Genomic DNA, 21716 nt, shown 5'->3' with positions numbered 1-21716 from the left:
TAGTTTGTTATTAGTGTATAGAAACACAACTGATTTTTATATATTGTTTTTGAACCCTGCAACTTTATTGAATTCATTTATCAGTTCTAGTGGCATTTTGGTGAAGTCTTTAGGGCTTCTATATAAAACATCTGTCATATGCAAATTGTGATAGTTTTACTTCTTCCTTTCCAATTTGGATAACTTTTATTTCTTTTTCTTGCCTAATTGCTCTGGCTAGGTCTTCCATACTATGTTGAATCAAAGCACAGAAGTGGGCATCCTTGTGTTGTTCCTGACCTTGGAGGAAAACCTTTTAAGCTTTTCACTACTGGGTATAATGTTAGCTGTGGGTTTGTCACATATGGCCTTTACATTCCCTCTTATGCCCACTTTGTTGAGAGTCTTTATAAAAAATGGAAGTTGTATTTTGTCAAGTGCTTTTTCTGAATCTATTGAGGTGATATAATTTTAATCCTTTATTTTGTTAATGTGCTGTACCACACCAATTGATTGATTTGTGGATGTTAAACCATCCAAGCATCCCTGGAATAAATTCCATGTGATCATGGTATATGATCCTTTTAACATATTGTTGAATTTGGTTTGCTAATAGCTTATTAAGGATTTCTGTATCTATGTTCACCAGGAATAATCTGTAATTTTCCTTTCTCATAGTGTCCTTAATCTGGTTTTGCTATCAGGGTATGCTGACCTTGTAAAGCGAGTTTGGAGGTGTTCCTTACTCTTCTATTTTGGAAGCATTTGAGAAGGATTGATATTAATTCTTCCTTAAATGTTTGGAAATATATAAACCAAGGATTTATATATAAGAATTTTATTTATTCTTAATTAGCATGGTAAAAAATTAAAAACCAAAAAATTTAATGACAGAAGATTAGACAAATGATTCAAAGAATATAACTATTAAATTATCTATGTTTTGAGGGGTGCCTGGGTGGCTCAGTTGGTTAAACATGTGACTCTTGATTTCAGCTTGGGTTATGATCTTGCCCCATCTTGGGCTGTGCACTGATAGCATGTAGCCTGCTTGGGATTCTCTCACTCTCTCTCTCCCTCTCGCAAAATAGCTAAACATCAAAACTTGTCTATGTTTTAAAAAATATTTAATTACTTAAAAGAAATCTGCTGATGGTAAATGAGGCAAGTTACAAAATATTGTTTAATGTATTGCCAATTTTCTAATATTTTATAAATAAAAAGGCACTAAAAAGTTATATGCCAAAATGTTAAGACTAATTATACCTATGGAATGAAATCAGTCTTTAAATTTTATTCTTTATAATTTTTTGTACTTGACAAGTTTTCTAGAAAGAACATAGACCTACAAGTAGGGGAGACTTTCAAATAAAGCACCAGTAAGTGACACATGAATCCCAACAAACTTTCCTTGCTCCCCTGCTTTCCCAAAATGTATCAGCACTAAAGCTCTTCCACCTTCCTCGTTTCCTCTTTTCTCCTGAACACTGAAAGCAAAAGCAGTATAAGAGTTCTGTAACTTTTCCTCTAGTGTCAGCAGAGTCATGGCTTTTCACAGGTCTGGTTTCCTAGCCACACTCCACTTAACTTTTATTGAAAAACCTCACAAATGAAACTGGGTTCCTTCTATTTAGTTTAAAGAAATTAAAAGTCTGAGTAAAGCAAAGTCCAGGTTTTGGGGTAAACCACCTGGGTGGAAAACTGGGCTAAAGCAAGGCAGTTTTTCAAAGTGCTATGCCCCACGGCAGGGTAGTTTTCAATAAATGTAAGTTGAGAATATTTAAATAGCACCCAATTTACTTTTTATTCTCATAAAAAGGGAGGGATGAAAGAGCAGAGGTGCAGAAGTGGCTCCATTAAAATCCACTGCTGAGCCAAGAGCAGGGAGGCAACCTATGGAGGTTACCTGAAGTATGTATTTATACAGTTTATGGTGATAAAAAAAAAAATCACAATTTTTCTTCTTTTCAGATGTATCTAGGTTTATGTTATAATCTGAAACCCTACCGAAGGACACAACTTGCTTTGGCCAGGAAATCCTTAAATTTCTTCAGTGGTTTCTTGTGGACCCATCAGAAGCTTAGATCTATCGGGCTCACATTAAGAGTGCTCTGTTCCAAGGCTGAGCAAAGTTACTCTGATAAGCAAAATGTAAGATAAAAGTTTTTTAAGTATTATTTTTAGGGAGAGGGCAAATAATTTTTATTTCATTAAAGCCCTAGATACCTTGGAAAAATGAAGACGCTTAAATGAAGCAGAAACAGATAGGGGCAAAGCAGAGAATCTCTCACAAAGGGACAAGTAATACCTGATTTGGAGCTCAAGGCGCTGACCTGGATCCTAAGCAAATGAAACTATTTGATCCAATAAATGACGAAGTATGAGATTAATTGCAGATTTGAAAAGCATAGATTTCAATTCCCCAACGGTGCCTGAAATACTCATTACTGATGTTCTAAAGCATCTGTTCTATGTTCCATAAGTGAAACAAACAGTCAAAAACAAGCCTGCAGCATCCTGTCCTTACTTCCATTTTGACTGAAAAACTTTCTTTAAAAATAACAGCAGATAAGCGTGTCTTGGTTATTCCTTGGTCAATGATTTGCCTCCTAGAAGCCTGGAATTATGCTTAAAGCTCTCAGCATTTCTGCCAGTGTGAGAGTGTGGGTAGAGAAAGAGTGGGAGAGAGGACATCGAGCCCACCCAACTCCCGGAAATTTTAAAGAAAAGACAGAACTTTCCAAGAGAAATAATCATTTTGGTAAGTGAAACCATTTGTAACTTTAGAGGAGTTTTTTTCTTTCCCTCCAACATATCATAAGAAAAATCCACACTATGCACTAATAAGCTATAAAGCTTTGGTTTAAAAAGAAGGGTCAACAAGAGCTGAAACCACTAATGTCATACTTCAAGAAGGAAAAGTGGAGGGCAGTGACGGCCCAACACTTTCATGATCCCAATAAAAAGTCTCACCCAGGCTAAAAACTATCTGCCAAATTTATGCCAAGAGCAAGCTTTACAGCCAAGCTAAAATCTTCTGTGCATATAAGGAGTGCTGTAAAAATAAAGGCATATTCAGCATCCTGGGAGAGTCTTTCACTTACAGAAATAAAGCAGAATTATCAAAATAGGAAGATAGAAGCTAGACAGGAGAAAGAGAAACAGAAGACAAACTGAAACAGAGACAGGGGTAAAAAGAGTGAAGGAGAGACAGGGACAGATCAAGACAGTCAAAACCAAATGTAAACAGCCAGTCTAACATACTCCGGAGAGTGGTCTGCTCCCCTCGCAAACAAAACAAGCTCCATTTTTGAAGACAGAGTACCTTCTGAAGACTGAGTGAAATGTATTTATATGCAAAAACGAACATCCCTAAAGTCAAATCCGTTTGGGCAGAACTATTTTGAGGTTCCTCTTTTTAAGGAGTGAAGCAGCTCAAGGAGTTAATTCCTATTCTGTAGTCCCCACCAAAACTCCCATGAAATGGCTAATTTCAGTTCAGTCAAGAAGTCAACATATTCCTTATCAAAATCAGTGATGAATCCCTTTCCCTTAAGGGACTATCAGAGCTGCCTCAGAATACTGCAAATGTAACCAAACAATATAGGATCACAGATTTTACAATCAGAAAGGTCTCTACATATCTAATCTAACAAACTTACCGTAGGAATCAAATGAGGATCAGGAAAGAAATTGTCATACTGTCACAATCTGAAACTGGAAGAAATGGATGGTGTAGGAGGGGGTGGGATGACAATTTCTGAGATTTAAACTGTTGCTTAAAATATCAGAATGTAATCTATTGTTAATGGAACATGTCTTCCAAGAAAATTACATATTAGTTAAGAATACAAGCTCTGGCATTAGACTGCCTGGCTTCCAACATAGGATCTACCACTTCTCAAAGTCTGTGTCCTCAATTATAAAATGAGGACAATACTATAGCCAGTCTCCAAAGGTATATAAACATAAAATATATAGAAAACAAAAACTTTGGGATACAGTAAAAGCTATTGCATCATCATCATCATCATCATCATCATCATTATTATTGAAATAAAGTAACAAGGAGAGAACATTTAATGAGTCCTTGTTGCGTACCAAAACTTTGATATAGTAAAAGCTATTGCTGCTGCATCATCATCATCATCATCATCATCATCATTGAAATAAAGTAACAGTAACAGGGAAAAAACTAACATTTAATGAGTCCTTGTTGTATACCTGGGCTATGGCCAGAATCTTTACAAATGTCCTATGAATTTTCCCAAAAGGAGACAGGTGTTCTTATATTCTTCTTAAGGAAAAGAGACGCAAGGTCATATACCTGGTTGGCTATAAGGACAGAATTTACACTTGACCACAAAGTTCATGTACTTCCGCTATGTGTAACCTGCCTATTCTTTTTTTTTTTTTTTTTTAATTTTTTTTTCAACATTTATTTATTTTTGGGACAGAGAGAGACAGAGCATGAACGGGGGAGGGGCAGAGAGAGAGGGAGACACAGAATGGGAAACAGGCTCCAGGCTCTGAGCCATCAGCCCAGAGCCCGACGCGGGGCTCGAACTCCCGGACCGCGAGATCGTGACCTGGCTGAAGTCGGACGCTTAACCGACTGCGCCACCCAGGCGCCCCATAACCTGCCTATTCTAAAAATGCACCTATCAAAAATAAAATTTAATAGAGAGCTACATCAAACACGTTCATGACAAAGAAATTCAGATGGCATTGCCAAAGTGGAAGATAGTACAGCATACATAACTCTTCTGAGTCATAGTTTCCTATTCTGAAAAAAGGGAATTACAGTTGATCCTTGAACAACATGGGTTTGAACTGCATGGGTCCACTTAAACATGGATTTTTAAATACATAAACACAGTATAGTACTGTAAATGTGTATTGTCTTCCTTGTGAGTTTCTCAATAACATTTTCTTTTCTTTAGCTTACTTTATTATAAGAATACAGTATATAAATACAGCATATAATATATATAACATGCAAAATATGGGTTAATTGACTGTTTATGTTCTCAGGAAGGCTTCTGGCCAACAGCAGGCTATTAGTAATTAACTTTTAGGGGAGTCAAAATTTATACATGGATTTTCAACTGCACAGGGGGGTCAGCCCCCCTAACCCTCACGTTGTTCAAGGGTCAACTGTATAACAATACCTTTACCTCATGGGAATTTTATGAAGAATAAAAAAGCTAATGTATATGAAGTACTTAGCACAGTATATTAAGCAATCAAATATTGTCAAAAAAGGTATTATTTATTATATATAAAATTTAATATGCAGCACAGGAACTGTATAGGCTGCATGTAACTCAAGATTTAAATAGAGATGTTAAATATCCTATTTATTGTCTTTTAATGTTATAACTTTCCCAGAATACATAGTCCAGTTAGGTTTCCTTCGTAAGTAAGGAAACACATAATTTAAAATTATGATAATTTTCATGATCACCACCTCAAAATAATTTTGTCTCAGTCAAGGACACCTATTAGTTTGCATATACTAATATGTATATGCTATTTTTGTGCATGTTAGTGGTTTTATATTCATTAATGTTCCTTAGTAACTTCTTTTTTTATTCTTAAGACTATATTGTTTTTGTTTTATTTTTAAGTGTATTTATTTATTGTGAGAGAGAGAGCACATGCAAGCAGGGTAGAGGCAGAGAGAGGAGGAGAGAATCCCAAACAGGCTTCATGCTGTCGGCACAGAGACCAACACAGGGCTTGATCCGATGGACCATGAGATCATGATCTAAGCTGAATTCAAGAGTCAGACACTTAACCGACTGAGACAGCCAGGTGCCCCAAGACTATAATGTTAAAAATAAACCATAATAAACCAAGAACAAGCCATAATGTTTATTCTTGAAATAACAATGAACAAACTACAAGTGAAAATTCCACCATCGACAGCAGGAGCTGACAGAGGTATCAATCCAGAGCCTTTCGGTTTGTTAGTATTTTGTTTATGTCAACCAAATAGAAGGCAAATATTTAGTTACCATTTTGCAGATGAGAAAACAGAGGCATAAATGGGCTGGTTAAAGATCCTGTAGTTCCCAAGCATTAATGAACAGGAAAAGCAAGCAAATACATTTCTCTTTCATGTACACTTTCATACCAGAGTTGAATTCTTTTTTCCACCTTTATTAAAGGGCCAGATATTATTTTTTCAGAATTTGAAGTGGGGAGTTATTTCTGAATAAACTATACAAAACAAACCAGAATAACTTAAACATGTGAAAACACAAGTCCAGTGGATGGGATGTGAACAGCTTTTATAAGTTTCAAAGTGGCTAAGAACTCATAGATCTTTACAGTAATAAATATTGTAGTGTACAAAGGTCCTTTGGGAATCCCCACTCATATATTATGCCATGATAGATCAAGGTGTCCAGTCCATTTAGTATCAGGACATTTTCGGCTTCTTTTATGCTTTAATCCATACTTTGAAAAAGCAATTAAAAATATTTCTAAGAGAAATATCATCACTTTGCCTCCCTCTCCCCTACCCCCAAATACAGAATAAATTGTGAGTTTCAAACACTAGTATTCTTTTAGTTTGCATTTGCCCACAAGCAGATGGAAAAGAAAGTGACCTTGGGCAATCACCATTCTTTAGTGAATGCCTTTTTCAGCTTCAGAAAACATTACCTGATTGATAGTGGCTTTCCTAGCTGAAAGTAAATATTTACTGCTTAAAGAGTAAGAGTTTCTCTGTGAGCAGCAGGAATACCTAGGTGAGCCATCAAAACCTTATCAAAGAGGTCTGGCCAATGGCTCCTTAAAATAGAGGTGCCACCCAAGAGTGGAAAGGCTGTAGTTGAAGAATTCTATGATGCACACAATATATGCTATAAAGAATAGGGGCACCTGGGTGGTTCAGTTGATTGAGTGCCCAACTCTTGATTTTGGCCCAGGTCATGATCCCAGTGTTGTGGAATCAAGCTCTGCATCAGGCTAAGTGTGGAGCCTTCTTAAGATTCTCTCTCTCTCCCTCTGACCCTCTCCCTCACTTGTGCTCTATCTCTCTTAAAAAATAAATAAATAAATAAATAAATAAATAAATAAATAAATAAATAAAGACAGTTCCTAGGTCAGATATAACACCTGCTAATCATATGAATGAAATCAAGGCAGGCTATTGTGGCCAAGATGCTATTTAATACCCTGGAAGAAGTGAAGGTTTCACAGAATCATATCTTTGCTCTGCTGCCTACTAGCTATGTGACAACAGACAGGTTATTTAACATCCCTTAACCTCAGTTTCTTCATTTATGTAAATAAACAAACAACCTGCAATGGTAACCTATCAAATACTGAAAAATATGTTAGGTGTTAAACAGTTTCATTTATGTTTTGTGGATAATGCATACACATGTTCTAAAAGACTACATTGAAAAAAAAGTCTCCTTTTTATTTCTGTTTCCTGGCCACTCAGTTCCCTTCCTAAAAGCCAACTACTGTATCTAGTCAAATGCAAAAATTTGGTTTCAATATTTCATGCTGAAATGTTGAATTCATTAACATTTATTGAGTGCCTATTATGGGTCAGAACCATTCAGGGTGCTGTGGGGAGCACAAAGATGAGCTCACAGTCTAGAATGGGAAATGGTTCCCAGCTAACTTTAATATGAGGTGATAAACACAACAGTAAAAGTTTAAGAACAGCGGAGAAAGCAATTAATTTAATCAATGGGGTGAATTGGAATAAAGAGTAAAATTAAGAACAGGTTTCAAGGCAAATGAAAAGTTTCAGGCACCATACCAAAATTTTACTAAGATCTCTCTAGTTTAGGCCCTCTGACTCCGGGAATTAGGATCCTACCATGGCTATAAATACTCTATTTAAAGGTATTCACTCATGGCTAAAAATTTCTAACATAGGAAAGGTCAGCTCAATAGGAGAATGTCAAAGGGACTAGTATGGATGCTGTAAGTGTCCTTTTTAGGTAGAAAGAAACAGAAGAGTGAAATGAAAGTCTTTTCTCTTCCCAATCATGCAAACATTGTTCATTTGAAAAGTATATAAACTCATCTAAAAAAGGGATTACTAACAGGAATTCAATTAAAGTTTCAAGTGTAACCTTGGTATTCTCTCCAGTCTTAACATGGAGCATTTATAGAATAATTGTGGTCTTTCCAATATTCTTAGCTCACCAAAGTAAAACAGGTTTAAGACTCAAGATACCATGTCTCACAGGGCTGCCTGGAGCATAAGTACAAGTCACTGAACTGCAATGACATTACAAAAATGGTGGCAATTCTTCAAGAAATTATTTTGGTTTAATGGAATTTAGGTCAGATATCCCTAAATGCTAATATCCTGGGTTCATGTATAAGACAGGCAAGCTTAAAAGACAGCCCCAAATAACCATACAATGGTATGTCTGAAAATTAGCCCAGTATGACCAGAAAACAAAAGAAGGTCCATTCCTTTCAGTGGATGTTTTCCAGGCTTGAGAAGATTCCAGAAAGCAGAAATTTGCTATAGTGAATGCTTTGTAAAGATAACCTTAAAACACAAATTCCTATGCAAGTCTAATACTACAAAAACACAACTGATTTGAGGGCCATAATTCCCTTATTTTTATTATCTGGTTATGTAAAAGCTATCAAAGATGAGAAACAAACTACTTAAACATAATGCTGCTTTTAAAAAATGACATGAAAGATCATTTGAAATGCTCTGCAAAAATATTCCAACTGGGGGCGCCTGGGTGGCTCGGTCGGTTAAGCGTCTGACTTCGGCCTACGTCCTGATCTCGCAATTCGTGAGTTTGAGCCCCACATCAGGCTCGGAGCTGACAGCTCGGAGCGTGGAGCCTGCTTCCAGATTTTGTGTCTCCCTCTCTCTCTGCCCCTCCCCTGCTCATGCTCTGTCTCTCTCTGTCTCTCAAAAAAATTAAAAAAAAAATTTAAAAAAAATATTCCCACTGATAACACAGTTTACTAATGGCCCAAACAAAGAAATAGTGACAAAAAGCCTAAGGGCAACTCTAATAAAGAACTCTAGGCCAAGATCATATTTTCTAGGTGTAAGTGATGTAATGTAGATATAAAGATGCAATGTTATTAAATTTTAATCAGTTTATGGTATATTTTAAGCCTTATCAGAAATCAACAATGCAAAAAATATTGATTATCTGCTCCATGACAAGCACCAATACCAGGCATGAGACATACAAAGACAGCTCTTGTTCTTAAAGAGCCCTTTACTATAAAACGTTACTTCCCCCCTCTTTTTCAAGGCATCCTATCCATAGGGTAATCCAATAATAATGCCATCCAGAATTATGTTAAACCAAGCAGTAACAGAGGAATCAGGATTCACATCTCCTGTTAAGTCATTCTGTGCCTTTTCCCCCACTATTTTCAATGGCAAATTAATCTCGATCACAATATACTTAAACACATCAGTACAAACAATGACTTAAGAACTGCTACCAGTGTCATCTCCTTCTGCTCACTCCTGCCCATGGATCACAGATGCTGTAATGTCTGTTTACCCGGCTTTTTTCACCATACTCTTAGCAGCAGGAAAATAGCAAACTCAAAATGTATTATTATTTAAAGCTGCACTTCAAATCCAGGAATTTGGCTCAATAAAAAAAAAAAAAAACAACCCTATTTTGGCATTCAAAACAATCATAGCCACAAGCTGCAAAACATTAAAGTCACAACTTTTTCTGGGATTAGGATTGCATCAGAGGTAAGATTTAAACTTCAGCACCCCAAAGCCTGATGATACAATGTTCTACTAATCCTATAAGAATACCCTGTTCTGTGATTACTATGATAGCTTCCTAAATACTGTGAAATATAGGAAGAGGGACAAAGCTTCTATTTTTCTTCCCTCCATTCACAACTTAGTCCCAAAGTTCTGAATATAAGCATTTTCTGTAACAACAAGCTACCTTTATAACATCCAGATAATTATAGGTTCAGGTCAAGAACTCTAAACCATATTGATTACATCTCTATGCAATAAGGACCCTCCAGCACTGTTTGTATCCACTATAACAGGGACAGCTTTTAAGTATCTGTGACACGAAGAATTTTCAGTCCTATCAATGCCAGAAATGGAAAGCCAATGACCAGTCAGGCCTGTCAGTTGTTGCCTGCAGCAATAAGGACAAGTTGGGAATTCATCATACTGGAACTTCATCTGCCAGCTGCATTCACACATTTTCACCACCTGAATAGTTGATTCTCTTCAACTCCCATGTGACTCATTTCAGCATACAGTGTTTTGAAATGAATATTTGATCAGTCAGGGTAAAAGGAGATTTGGACTTATCTGAGGTGTCACCATAATGCACTTTAAGTAATTCTAAGTATCAGGAGCTAGGTGTCTTAGGTCCCACGCTTTGCATATTTCTGAGATGGGCCTGTGATCCTAATTAAATATGATTCAGTGGGATAAGCCATGTAAAAGCACCTAGCACAGTGTTGGGCACAGACCTGTTTATCAATAAATACTGGCTTTCCATATCTTTTACTTCTATCTAATGGTGAATATCCTAAAGATTCCTCATAGATCCCTGGGAGATGGGGATCTCATACTGCCAAAGAAACTTAAGAATCACTCTAATTTTGTCATAACTCTAAACTCTCACCCAAATATGAACCCAAGAAATAAAGAAATACAGTGGAGTTTTTAAAATTGCTTCATGATTTAAGGATTTCAACAGTTTGCCTCTGATATGCCTTCATGTGATTTTGTTTTTCTTCTATTTGGGGTATAGTGAGCTTCTTGAAACTTTGAGAGTTCAGGTCTTTAAGTAATTTTGGAAAATTCTCAGCCATTCACTTTTTTTTTTTTTTTTTTTTGCCCTTTCCCTCCTTGTCATCCATGTGTAACAACCACATACATTAGACAGTTTAATATTACCCCACATACTTCTCACACTGAGTTGTTTTATTTCATTATTTTCTTCTCTCTGTGCTTCAGTCTGATAATTTTTGACTTGTTTTTGAGTCTCTGATCCTTTTCTTCTGCATCCAGTCAACTATTAAGCCCATTCCACAAATTATTTATTTAAGGTATATTTTTCAGTTTTAGAATGTCAGTTTGATTCTTTTATGAATTTTGTCCATCTATTCCTCACTCCAATAAAGAAATAATATTCAAATGTAGGTTTTCATTTTAAAAATTACATGTAACATTATACGGAAATATTAAAAACTTCTTTCTAAGATTAAGACAAGAATGTTCAATATCTTCACTTCTATTCAACATTTAGCTGGAATGTCTAAGCAAGTACAATAAAGAGGAAAAAGAAATAAAAGGTATAAAGATGAGAAAGAAAGAAAACCATCTTTGTTTGCATATCAATGACGACATAGTAGAAAATCCAAAGGAATCTATTAGAATACATGAATTTAGAAAGGAGGGCACTCGTGATGAGTGCTGGGTGTTGTAGGTAACTGATGAATCACCAAATCCTACACCTGAAACTAATATTACACTATATGTTAACTAACTGGAATTTAAATAAAAACTTGAAGATTTAAAAAAAAAAAAGAGGTTTCTGGATACAAGTTCAACATACAAATAAAATTATGTAGTCTATATGCTATGAAAAAAAGTCTGAAAAATGAAACACAATACGCTATTTATACTAGCATCAAAACATCAAATAATTGAAGTAAATTTTATAAAATATGTTTAAGACTTCTACATTGAAATGTAACAGTAGTAGGAGAAATTAAAAAGGCCTAACTAAATGGAGAGCTATAAAATGTTCATGGGTTAGAAGACTGAATATTTTTAAGATGTCAATTCTCCAAAATTTGATCCAATGAAATCTCATCTAAATTTCTGTAGAGATGATTATACATTTAATGTGTCTGTATATGAGGATATAGTTATATCTCAGTGATTTTCAAACATTTTTTGATTCAGGACCCTTTTGTGCTCTTAAAAATTGAGGTTTCCAAAGGGCACAAAAGGTTTATGTATTTTATATCTATCAACATTGAAAACATTTATGTATTAACTCATTAAAATACAAGAAACTCTCTATGTATTAACATAAGTGATATTTTTTATTCAAAATTTCCAAACTGAAAAATAATGAGAAGACTGTCATTTTTACTTTTTTGGACAGAAACTTTTATAATAAACAACAGGCAGATTCTCTTATCTATTTGTGCATTCAATCTGTTGTGATATGTTGTTTTGGTTGAGTATGTGAAGACAAGTTGGCCTCACTCAAAAATGTAACTGGAGAAGGATAGAGCATATTCAGATCCTGAGCCTTTTCAGATTCTTAGAATATTCTTCTTTGAGATGACCCTTAACAAGTTAATTGAAACGATATCAATTAACTTTTGTAGTCTGTTACATGAAAATCCTTTGTCCTTTCTTACATTTGGAATGAGTCCATTACCCATACATACTTTTGTAATATAATAAAATTGGTCTTTCAGAAAATATTTCTGATCTCCAAATGTGGATTTATATTATTATATGACATAAAAATATCGCACTAGTTAATATCACCACCTATCTCATCAGAAATGTCTTTAAGTATTGGGAGCTTATTAAACAGTGGTAGATACATGGATATATGATTTTCAATTTTCCAAGTTTTAATTGAAAATGAGTTTTATCATTGGTAACAAATATTGTCAGTTGTTTTCTTTGAAGTGGCAGGCCTATTTTGTTTATTTTTGAGAAAATTTTTGCCAAATACCCAGGTTTGAATAAACAAAGTTTGCCAGTTGTTCTTTCTAATAAAATAGTATTCCATGAAAATAGTTGCTAGTTCAGTTCACAATAATCACACAAGTGCATTTTGTCAAGACAACTATCATTCATTAATTCAACTGTGATATATAGAATAATAAAAAGAAGTATACAAGCAGCAAAATTGAATAAAATTTTCACATGTCAATGATTTTGCCTGTATCATAGATATTCTTAAGTAATTGTAGCTTTTTTAAACTATGAGTGAGTACCCATAGCTACAAGCATAGTTTGGTACCACTGCTTTCACTATGCTAAGATGCCATCAGTTTTATCAACCATTGCTTCCGCATCATCTGTACTTAATCAACACAGCATAAAAAAGAAAGGCCAATAATCACTTCATATTACCATAAAAATAGCTTTCAAGCACCGATCCCTTAAAAGTGTCTTGGGGACTTCCATAGGTCAGTGGACCACACCAGGAATTACTGGTATGTATATACATACACATGTGTTTGGAAATGCAAAGAATCTAGAGTAGCCAAGACAGACATGAAAAGCAAAAGTGAAGATATTAAACTGCTGTATCTCTTACTAAAATGCTACAATATTAAAACAGTATCATATTGGTGTAAAGGCAGATACACACACACACACACACACACACATCAAAGGAACAGAATAGAGAATCCAGGAAAAACATGGATTTTTTAAAAAGGCAGCAATGAAATTCATTGGAGGAAAAAAGTATCTTTTTGATAAATAGTGCCAGAAGAAATTGCATGGAAGAAACTGAACCTTGATCTTTGCCTTATAGCATGATAAAAAATAATTTGAAAAGGTTCATATACCTAAATGCAAAAGCCAATACTATACAATTACTAGAGAAAAGCATCACTCAAGACTGGGTGGAATGGGGAAAAATTTTTGTTTAAAACACAAAACATAAAAGGAAAAATAGTGGAAAAATTGGACTTCTGGCTGTCAAAAACCACCAATATGAAAGTGAAAAGGCAATAAGCTAAAAGGAAATATTTGTAAAATATGACAGAAGACCTACATCCAAAATATTTAAAGAATTTAAATGTAATAAGACAACAGACCACATAAAACTTCACTTCACAAGTACATTACAAAAGAAGATCTCCAACTGGCCAGAAAGTATATTCAAGGTACTCAGTATTGATATTCATCAGAGAAAAGCAAACTGAAACTACCATTTACATTTACAAGAATGGCTCATACATTTCTAAGAATGAAAAATGGCATAGTCATTTTGGAATACCTTTTTGGAGGTTCCTAATAAAGCTAAAGACATGCCTACTTCTTGAGCCAGCAATTCCAGTCCTAGGTATATGCTCAAAATACATGCATGTATATGTAAAAAAAAAAAGTGCATATGTCAAAAAAGAAGGCTTGTACAGTAAAGTTTATAGCAGCTTTATTCATAATAAGCTAAAAGCAGAAAACAGTAGGACAATGGATATATAAAAGCATTTTTTTAATGTTTATTTTTGACAGAGAGAGAGAGAGAGAGAGAGAGAGAGAGAGAGAGATTGTGAGTGGAGGAGGGGCAGAGAGAGAGGGAGACACAGAACCTGGATTAGGCTCTAGGCTTCTGAGCTGAGCTGAAGTCGGCCACTTAACCAACTGAGCCACCCAGGCTCCCAGGACAATGGATACATAAACTGTGTTATATTTGTACTACATCGCAATGTAAAAAAAGGAACTAGTAACACATGTAACACCTGGATGAACTCAAAACCATTAAGAAGCCAGACACAAAAAAGTATCTATAAAGTTTAATACAGATAAAACTAATTTATGATGATAAAACTCATAGTGGTCATCTCTAGCTCAAAGGTAGTATTGACTGGAAGGGGCATGAAGGAAATTTCTGGAATGATGGAAATATTCTAATTTATTCTGAGTAGTGATATACATAGGTATAAAAATTCATCAAGTTGTATGATTAAGATATGTACATTTCTGCTACATATAAATTTTACCCTGATTTTTAAAAATTCTTCAAAGGTGATCCAAAGTACAAGTTTATCAATTTCTCAAGCTGGAAGGGGCTTTGGAAATAATCTACTTCAATTCCTTCATTTTATGGTAGAAAAGTCTTGGGTTTTGAAGCAATTTCCCAAACAGGTAATTACAGGCAAAGTTGAGAACAGAGCCAAAGATTCACAAGTTACTAGTCTCTATTCTTTACACTACACCAACTTTACAAAACAAGACTTTTTCCTGGGAACAATTATTTTCACTTCGATTATTTGCTTTAGCTTTTCTCTGACAGTTTTCAACAATATCCAGGGGACTATCATGAGCTCTGGTTCCGACTAGTTGCCCGGGTGAGGTCCCAGGCTGCTTTTTAATTGCTCACTGGGCTTATATATTCAATGGAAAGAGACTCTTTTGTTTCTTTCTAAGTTTATAGATGGCACCTATAAGCATAAGCCTCTCAGGCTCTTGGACACAATTTAAAATAGCGTGGCACTAACAGTTTGACACTAACGTCACTAAGACAAATGGAATTCCCGGTTCAGACTTAAACAAATTCTAATACTGCCCCCAATATTGTCCCTCTGCCACCACAGTCTCAGGCAACAGACTGCATAAACAGTCCAGCCTTGTATTAAAGATGTAGTAATAAAGGTACAAAAAAGGAAAGTTGGGTCTTTTGGCCAAAAAGCCCCTTGTAAATATGTGGCACCCCGGTGTATCAACAGTAGGGAGAATTCCATCAATTCCTTCTCAAAATGCTTAGGAAAGACTTAAAGTCATGTCAAGGACTTGGTGCTTGCAATAGAGAAAGCAAAGGCGAGGTTTTAGTTGACACAAAGATTTATTCAAAGAAGCAATGTGTCAGCAGAAAAAAGCTTTCCCAACAGCTTCTTCTACTTCTGTTTACAATTTCTTCATCTTCAAGTGGGGCACTTTTTTTTCTTAATTGTGCTGAGCTAAAATTTTCCACATTGTTAACTTGAATTTCATCTTCTAACATCCTATAAATATTAGAAAGAAGAATGAGAGGAATATTTAAGTCAGAAGGAGAGAGATGTGGCTGATCACCTTCCTCATGGGCAAAATCAGGTCTTTGCCCTATGCTCTTAATCTCTAACACCTATTTTTGATTCTATACAGACAAGTAGGTGTTCATTAGAGTTGAAACAAAGCATAAACTTCCTCTTTTCTAATAAAAAAGCCAGTCTTAATATCTGAATTCGAATATTTGCTAACTGTCTCAAGCATAAATAGTGTCAAAGTAAAATTGCTGACCTCCTTTTTCCTCTCTGAGGGACTGTTCACAGTTCACGACTAAGCCTTCTTTTAATTTCATCCTCATCCATAATCCTCTTACTGATCCCACATAGGCTTTGAATACTCAAGGTACAAGTATGCCTGGGGTTTTCGTCACCTTATAATCACAAAGAATATATGGAAGTCCATTAAATGAAAGCCGCATCATGTATTCAAAGAACACATTCAAATCAATATTTCTAAAGAACTTTATATCCTTTATATCTGAGAATTATTTTAGGAAATAATGAACATGTCCCTGCCAAAAAAAGAAAAACAATTTTTGTGTGTGTGGGGGACCTTAAACTCTTTTTACAGACGCAGAGAAGACTAGATAGGTAGGAAACATTACTTGTTGAAAGTTTCAACAAATGTTCAAAACCACGATTATAATGTCATGGCTTTCATCATTCAGCTCTAGTTTTTAAAATCACGGCACTAAGTTGCCTCACCATTGGAAGACTAATGGTGTTTCTTACAAATCTCTTTGCTTCTTACCACCAGCATCTCTTGTGTCTCTGATAGCGGTAAGACACAGTGACTAAGCTTGTCTGCCTCAGATTGGAATGGCAACTGTAGATACAATGAAATATAATCCCTAGGAATATTCTTCCCCCGGCATATCAGAAAAATCTCTGTAAAGTAAAAGCATGCCCCAAGTGAACGTCCTTCCTTCCAGCAGAGGTTTGACTTAAATAATCTCCTTGTTGCCTACCCAATCATACTTCTCTAGTAAGTACCTTTTTTAAAAAAAAACGCCTGATGCATCAAATGCCAAATACACAAAGCAGGCACAAATGATCGTTACAAAATCAGTCAGAGCAGGCCCCAAAAAATTATTACAAAATCCACCAAATCAAATCAGTTTGGGTTTTAAGTACATCATTTTCTTCAGTACACAAATTACTTTGCTGATGGGAAAAAATGGGTGTCGAAAAAGTATCTCCTGAATTAACAAATCTCTTGGAAATTATTTAGATTACTTCAACTGTACAACAAAAATAATATTCCTCTTAAGTCAAGAGCATCAAATACTAAGTCTGGAACTTTGTCCTTATTTGTAGAAATACTTGACATAACACTAATACCTTATTTATCAAAGCCTACTCTACAGGATAAGAACTCATTTTGCTTAACTGTCACAATTTTCCTTCTACTGTCATCTTCCTCAGGAATGTACATAAATACTGCTCCTACCACTTCCAATAACATTTTCTCTATTAAAATGTTTACTTTAGTAGAGTTTGACAAAGAGGCCTGCTCTTCATATGAACCAGGCATGAGTCTGTCTTTAAATCTCAGTTGCTTTGAGTTCTTTCTTGGTAAACATCAATTTCCATAGTAAAACCACAAATGAGGAGAAGCAAACTTAGGATGAACCAGATCTTTCTAGGCTTTCTGCCTGGAGGGCTCAGAAGCAACTTTAGAGCTGTTATTAAGTTACTCAACAGGTATAGCCTACAGGTCTGGGAATGAGAGATCAGTCACCAATGTGAGAAACAAAGTTTGAATAGGATATTGGCAGCTATATTTCTACTTTTCCTTCAGAGGTCCTATATCTTTATCAAAAGAAGGACACAGGTTATAAAAAAAACAAACAATGAAAAGAAATTCTTAGATAGCTGACCGAAAGGAAATGTACAGAGAAAAAAAGTACTTCATCTAGAAATATTATCTATGATTTGGAGACACTGATGTTAATGAAAAATGGAGTAGTTCCTTCAAATCTCATTTGTCCTACGTAGCCTGTGTGTATAAGGGTAAAATCCTATAAAGTATCTTTCCAGAATGGTCTTCTTCTTGGTCAAGAAGGGAACATCTCATAATTATCTAAACTCAAAATTTAGCTAGGATAGTACATTTTGACTCACCAAAGTTCAGATGAAACATGCTGTGGGAGTGACATCTACTTATAAAGCAGTTATAGTTCTGCCAGTCTAAATACACATATTTATATAGAGACAGTAAGAAGCTGGTTCATAGGTATCTAAAGGCATAGAATTTATGCCATGCCTAAATCACTTAAGTTAATAAGCAAAACATACATATTTTGGGAAACGTATTTTGATGTGAAGGAGTGAAGCACAGATATACTAGATGATCAAGAAATTATAAAAACAAAATTTCTTAGCAAAAGTGGTATAATGCTCTGCTGATCTCTTTTAGTTTGAACAGAATAACATTGCCAGATAAATAGATAGAGCTCTAAAACATAATATGCTATAAATAAATAAATAAATAAAGTATAAATAAAACATTTTCATTTTGAAAATTGTTACAACTGTCAAAAATTAATCATATCACATTAAATTTCATTTCATTAAATGCCTCTAAAAAGTAATCATATGAAAAATAATTACTGCACCACTAGTTTAGACAGAGCAATTGCTGTCACTAAAATAGAAAGATAGCTATAAAATGTGCCACAAGAACAATTAAAAAGACAATACATTTAGTTGTATAAATTGCTTGAAGGTTAAGACAAAGCCATGAAGACCATTCAGAGGAGGCACCACAGTGGTCTTATCTCTAAGCAAAGGCAATCAGAACTCCAGATAAGCATCTTCATAATATGCAGCTGACTCCAATGGTCATAATCAGAGAAGTACTTCCTGGTTCAGGAGCAGTTATACAAATTTATTAGACTCTTTTAACAGAAAAATCTAAAACAGAATTTTCCCATGAGCTTCTTTTTATAAGGAACCCGAACCATTTAGTCTCTAACTTCCCTAAATATCAGTAGAAAAGTAAGTCTGTTACAACACCGGTCCTACTGGATAAAGTAGATTAAGTTTCCCCAACAAGATATTATTTTCACTCACTTAAAAAATACGTTGAACAATAGGGATCCAAACCATTTGAGAGGCAGAGAATTATTCATAATAGTCCGACTCCTCATCTATAGGGTTTCTTTAGCTCCAAGTTACAGAAAGCAGCACACACATTTCATTGCTCTGTCTCAGAAAGGAACTATGGCTTTCTGGAATGAAAACAGGCTTAGAAAAATAACAACAGAGCTTAGTCACCAAGAAGCTCTTTCTCTACTCAAAAAGATTATCACTTTCAGGCAGAGGCTCAGAGCTGTAGAACAATACCCTAGAATCTCCTACAATGTGTCTCTGATGGAAATATGAGTGAATCAAGGGCAAAGATGTTTCCTTTTTTAAACATCATTTTAAAAACTCTTCTTGCAGCAGATTTAAATCAAACTATGGTTGCCAATAGTGCACTGATATTCCTCTCTGTGGCATGAGGATATCTTTACAAAGAGCTAAAATTGATATACTGCTATATGATAAATGTGGAGTATCATTACCTCAGAGTAAAGCACTGAATATGGCAACTTTTAATAACGCACAACAACTGCTTTAGTGATGTGTGTTTTACTTGACTGGGAGTCACCTGACTCTAAAACATTAATAATATGGCAGTTAAGAATGTTAAACCCCTACAACAAAGGCTACTACTGTAATCTTGAACAAAATACTTTAGGTTACAATACATCACTTCCAGGATTCACAATTTTTAAATGATAATTCCAGATGAGCAAGATCTCTTAGCACTCTCAGATCGAAACTATCAAAAAGATTTATTGTTTGAGACACCTATCTCAATATTTCATTCAATGCAGGGAAGGAAGGCTAGAGACTTCACACACTTCTGTGCTTGTTTCCAGGGGACAAGCATGGTTGCCAAGCGAAAGCAGAAGGACAAGTATGAGCCCTCTCAAGCAAGAGTCTACACTACAAATGAAGGCACAGCCCTGGATGCGGACAGCTCAATCAGACACAAGGTCCGATCCACTGAGAGAAAAAAAAATCAGAAAGCTAAGAAAACGTACAAAACCATTTAGCTTTCAAACTTCAAAATACATCCAGACACAGAATCAGAAACAGAAGCTTTGGTCTTTAAAAAGTGACCTTCACAAATCAGTTTTGTGTTTGTTTCCATTTTCTTTCACAGTTTAAGCCTCAATCAAATCAGCAGTCTCTGGGGATTTTGAAATTGCTATAGATTAAAATCCTGTCTGACTCAACTGTTTGACTAATGCCGAGTATTTAATAATTCCACTCAGGAGAGACTTTTTCTTGATGAAACCCTGCTGTATGCTAGCTTCAGATGCTCTGCAGCTGCACCATAATATAAAGCATCACTGTCCTTATTTTCTTTATCAATGCATTCAGAGATGAAAAATGTATTATTATAAACAGTTCTATTACTTGGCAGACCTGGCAGAACACAGTTTTACAATACTAATGCAGCAACTATCACCTACAGAGGCAAAGACCTACTTCCAGATACTAATGATACATAGCCATGGCTTGGTTCCAAGGATAGGTGGTTAATAACTGTGATAGATAGACTAAAGTTAAGTTAATGAATTTCTAAACTTTATGCTTTCAATAATAAAACCATTTAAGTTACAGCACTTGGACTCTACTTCCACAGATCGAGCACTTTGATACTCAACAGGTTGAGTAAATTGAATCCATATATTGTATTTACGTTCTCTGTCAAGGTTGCTTCTCCACATTTGAGAGATCAAAGGCAAAACAGTGATCAACCCTGTAGCCTTCAATACCGTGTTCATTACATTTAATCAAGTGCCAACCCCACAGCATCATTCACGAAACTTAACAATACTTAAATGCATGGCATTGTTTAGCAACAAATGTAGGCACAGTATTGGTTTAACAGATACACACATACACACATGCACACATATCCCAAAACAAAACAAAAAAAAAAAAAAAAGAAGAAGAAGAAGAGGAAGGCAAAAAAAAAAAAAATACCATTCTCTACATTGTGCAGGAAAAGAAATTTAAAATGCACAGAACTCTCCAGCACACATTTTAGAGGTGGTTTTCTACCTGAGGCAGCATCAATCACGGTGGAAATTCCCCTTCGATCAGAGACTGGACGGGATGACCCTGGCATGCTGACTGGGTCAGAGCGGACTGGCTGGATCCTGCAATGCAATTTAATTTAATTCACATATGTTACTGGCATCAAAACTGTCGCATGCTACAACAGACCTTAAATCAGGAATGCTGGAATAGGCCAATCCGTTAAAGAACCATTCACTCTAAAACTAGACAAACAGGGGAACTGTAGTTCCTAATTCTTGCACAAAGGTGAAGGACTGCAAATATTCCCTACACTCCGGGCCCCTTCTTCTCTTTGTAAGTTATTCAATAGATTTTAAGTAAGGGATCGAAAAATTGACATTAATTCAAAAGGATAAATTTAATATAATGGGAAAGGAAACAAAATACTTTATACCAAAACCTTTCCAAAGGACAGATATGAGAGTTATAACACTCTTAAAATTCATGAATAGCACCATAGCTAGTAACACGTGCCATAAAACGCAGCATACACTAGATATAAAATTTTGAGCAACTCCCTTACGATCCTTAATGAAGGTTACTTTATATATGACAAGAAGGTTACTTTATATATGACAAGAAGCAGAGGAAAACAAAGCTGTGTTCAAATGTGTGGGCCAGAGGCTTAGCTAGGATCACTACCATCTGAGTTACCTCCATAAAATTACCAATTAGCATGTGAGAATCAATTAGAGTTTCATCAAAATTGAAATTTACTACATATAATTTCAAGTTGCTTAGGAATGATAAATCTACAAATACAGAGTCTATTTCCAGCTGTCTTAGATTAATACTATTAACATAAAAATACCTGTATGACTAGAAGA

The 21716-nt window shown here is 35.3% G+C and overlaps 1 protein-coding gene across 10 annotated transcripts in view; it reads right to left on the bottom strand.

Moving 5' to 3' along the window:
- The window catches only part of BCAS3 (BCAS3 microtubule associated cell migration factor), a 619432-nt gene that overhangs the window by 244213 nt on the left and 353503 nt on the right, over nucleotides 1-21716 (bottom strand). For 8 of the 10 annotated variants that reach the window (XM_030295988.1, XM_030295991.1, XM_030295990.1 and 5 more), the window contains one exon: nucleotides 20872-20969. In XM_030295988.1, the coding sequence (XP_030151848.1) occupies nucleotides 20872-20969 (98 nt within the window). Of the gene's footprint in view, nucleotides 1-14331; nucleotides 15706-15979; nucleotides 16119-20871; nucleotides 20970-21716 lie in introns of those variants that run through there. The other 2 variants (XM_030295996.1, XM_030295997.1) reach the window with 2 other exon arrangements.

Source organism: Lynx canadensis, chromosome E1 (assembly GCF_007474595.2).
Source record: "Lynx canadensis isolate LIC74 chromosome E1, mLynCan4.pri.v2, whole genome shotgun sequence".
Lineage (NCBI taxonomy): Eukaryota > Metazoa > Chordata > Mammalia > Carnivora > Felidae > Lynx > Lynx canadensis.
Note: the sequence above shows the minus strand (reverse complement) of the source record. Positions and strands in the feature narration are given on the sequence as shown.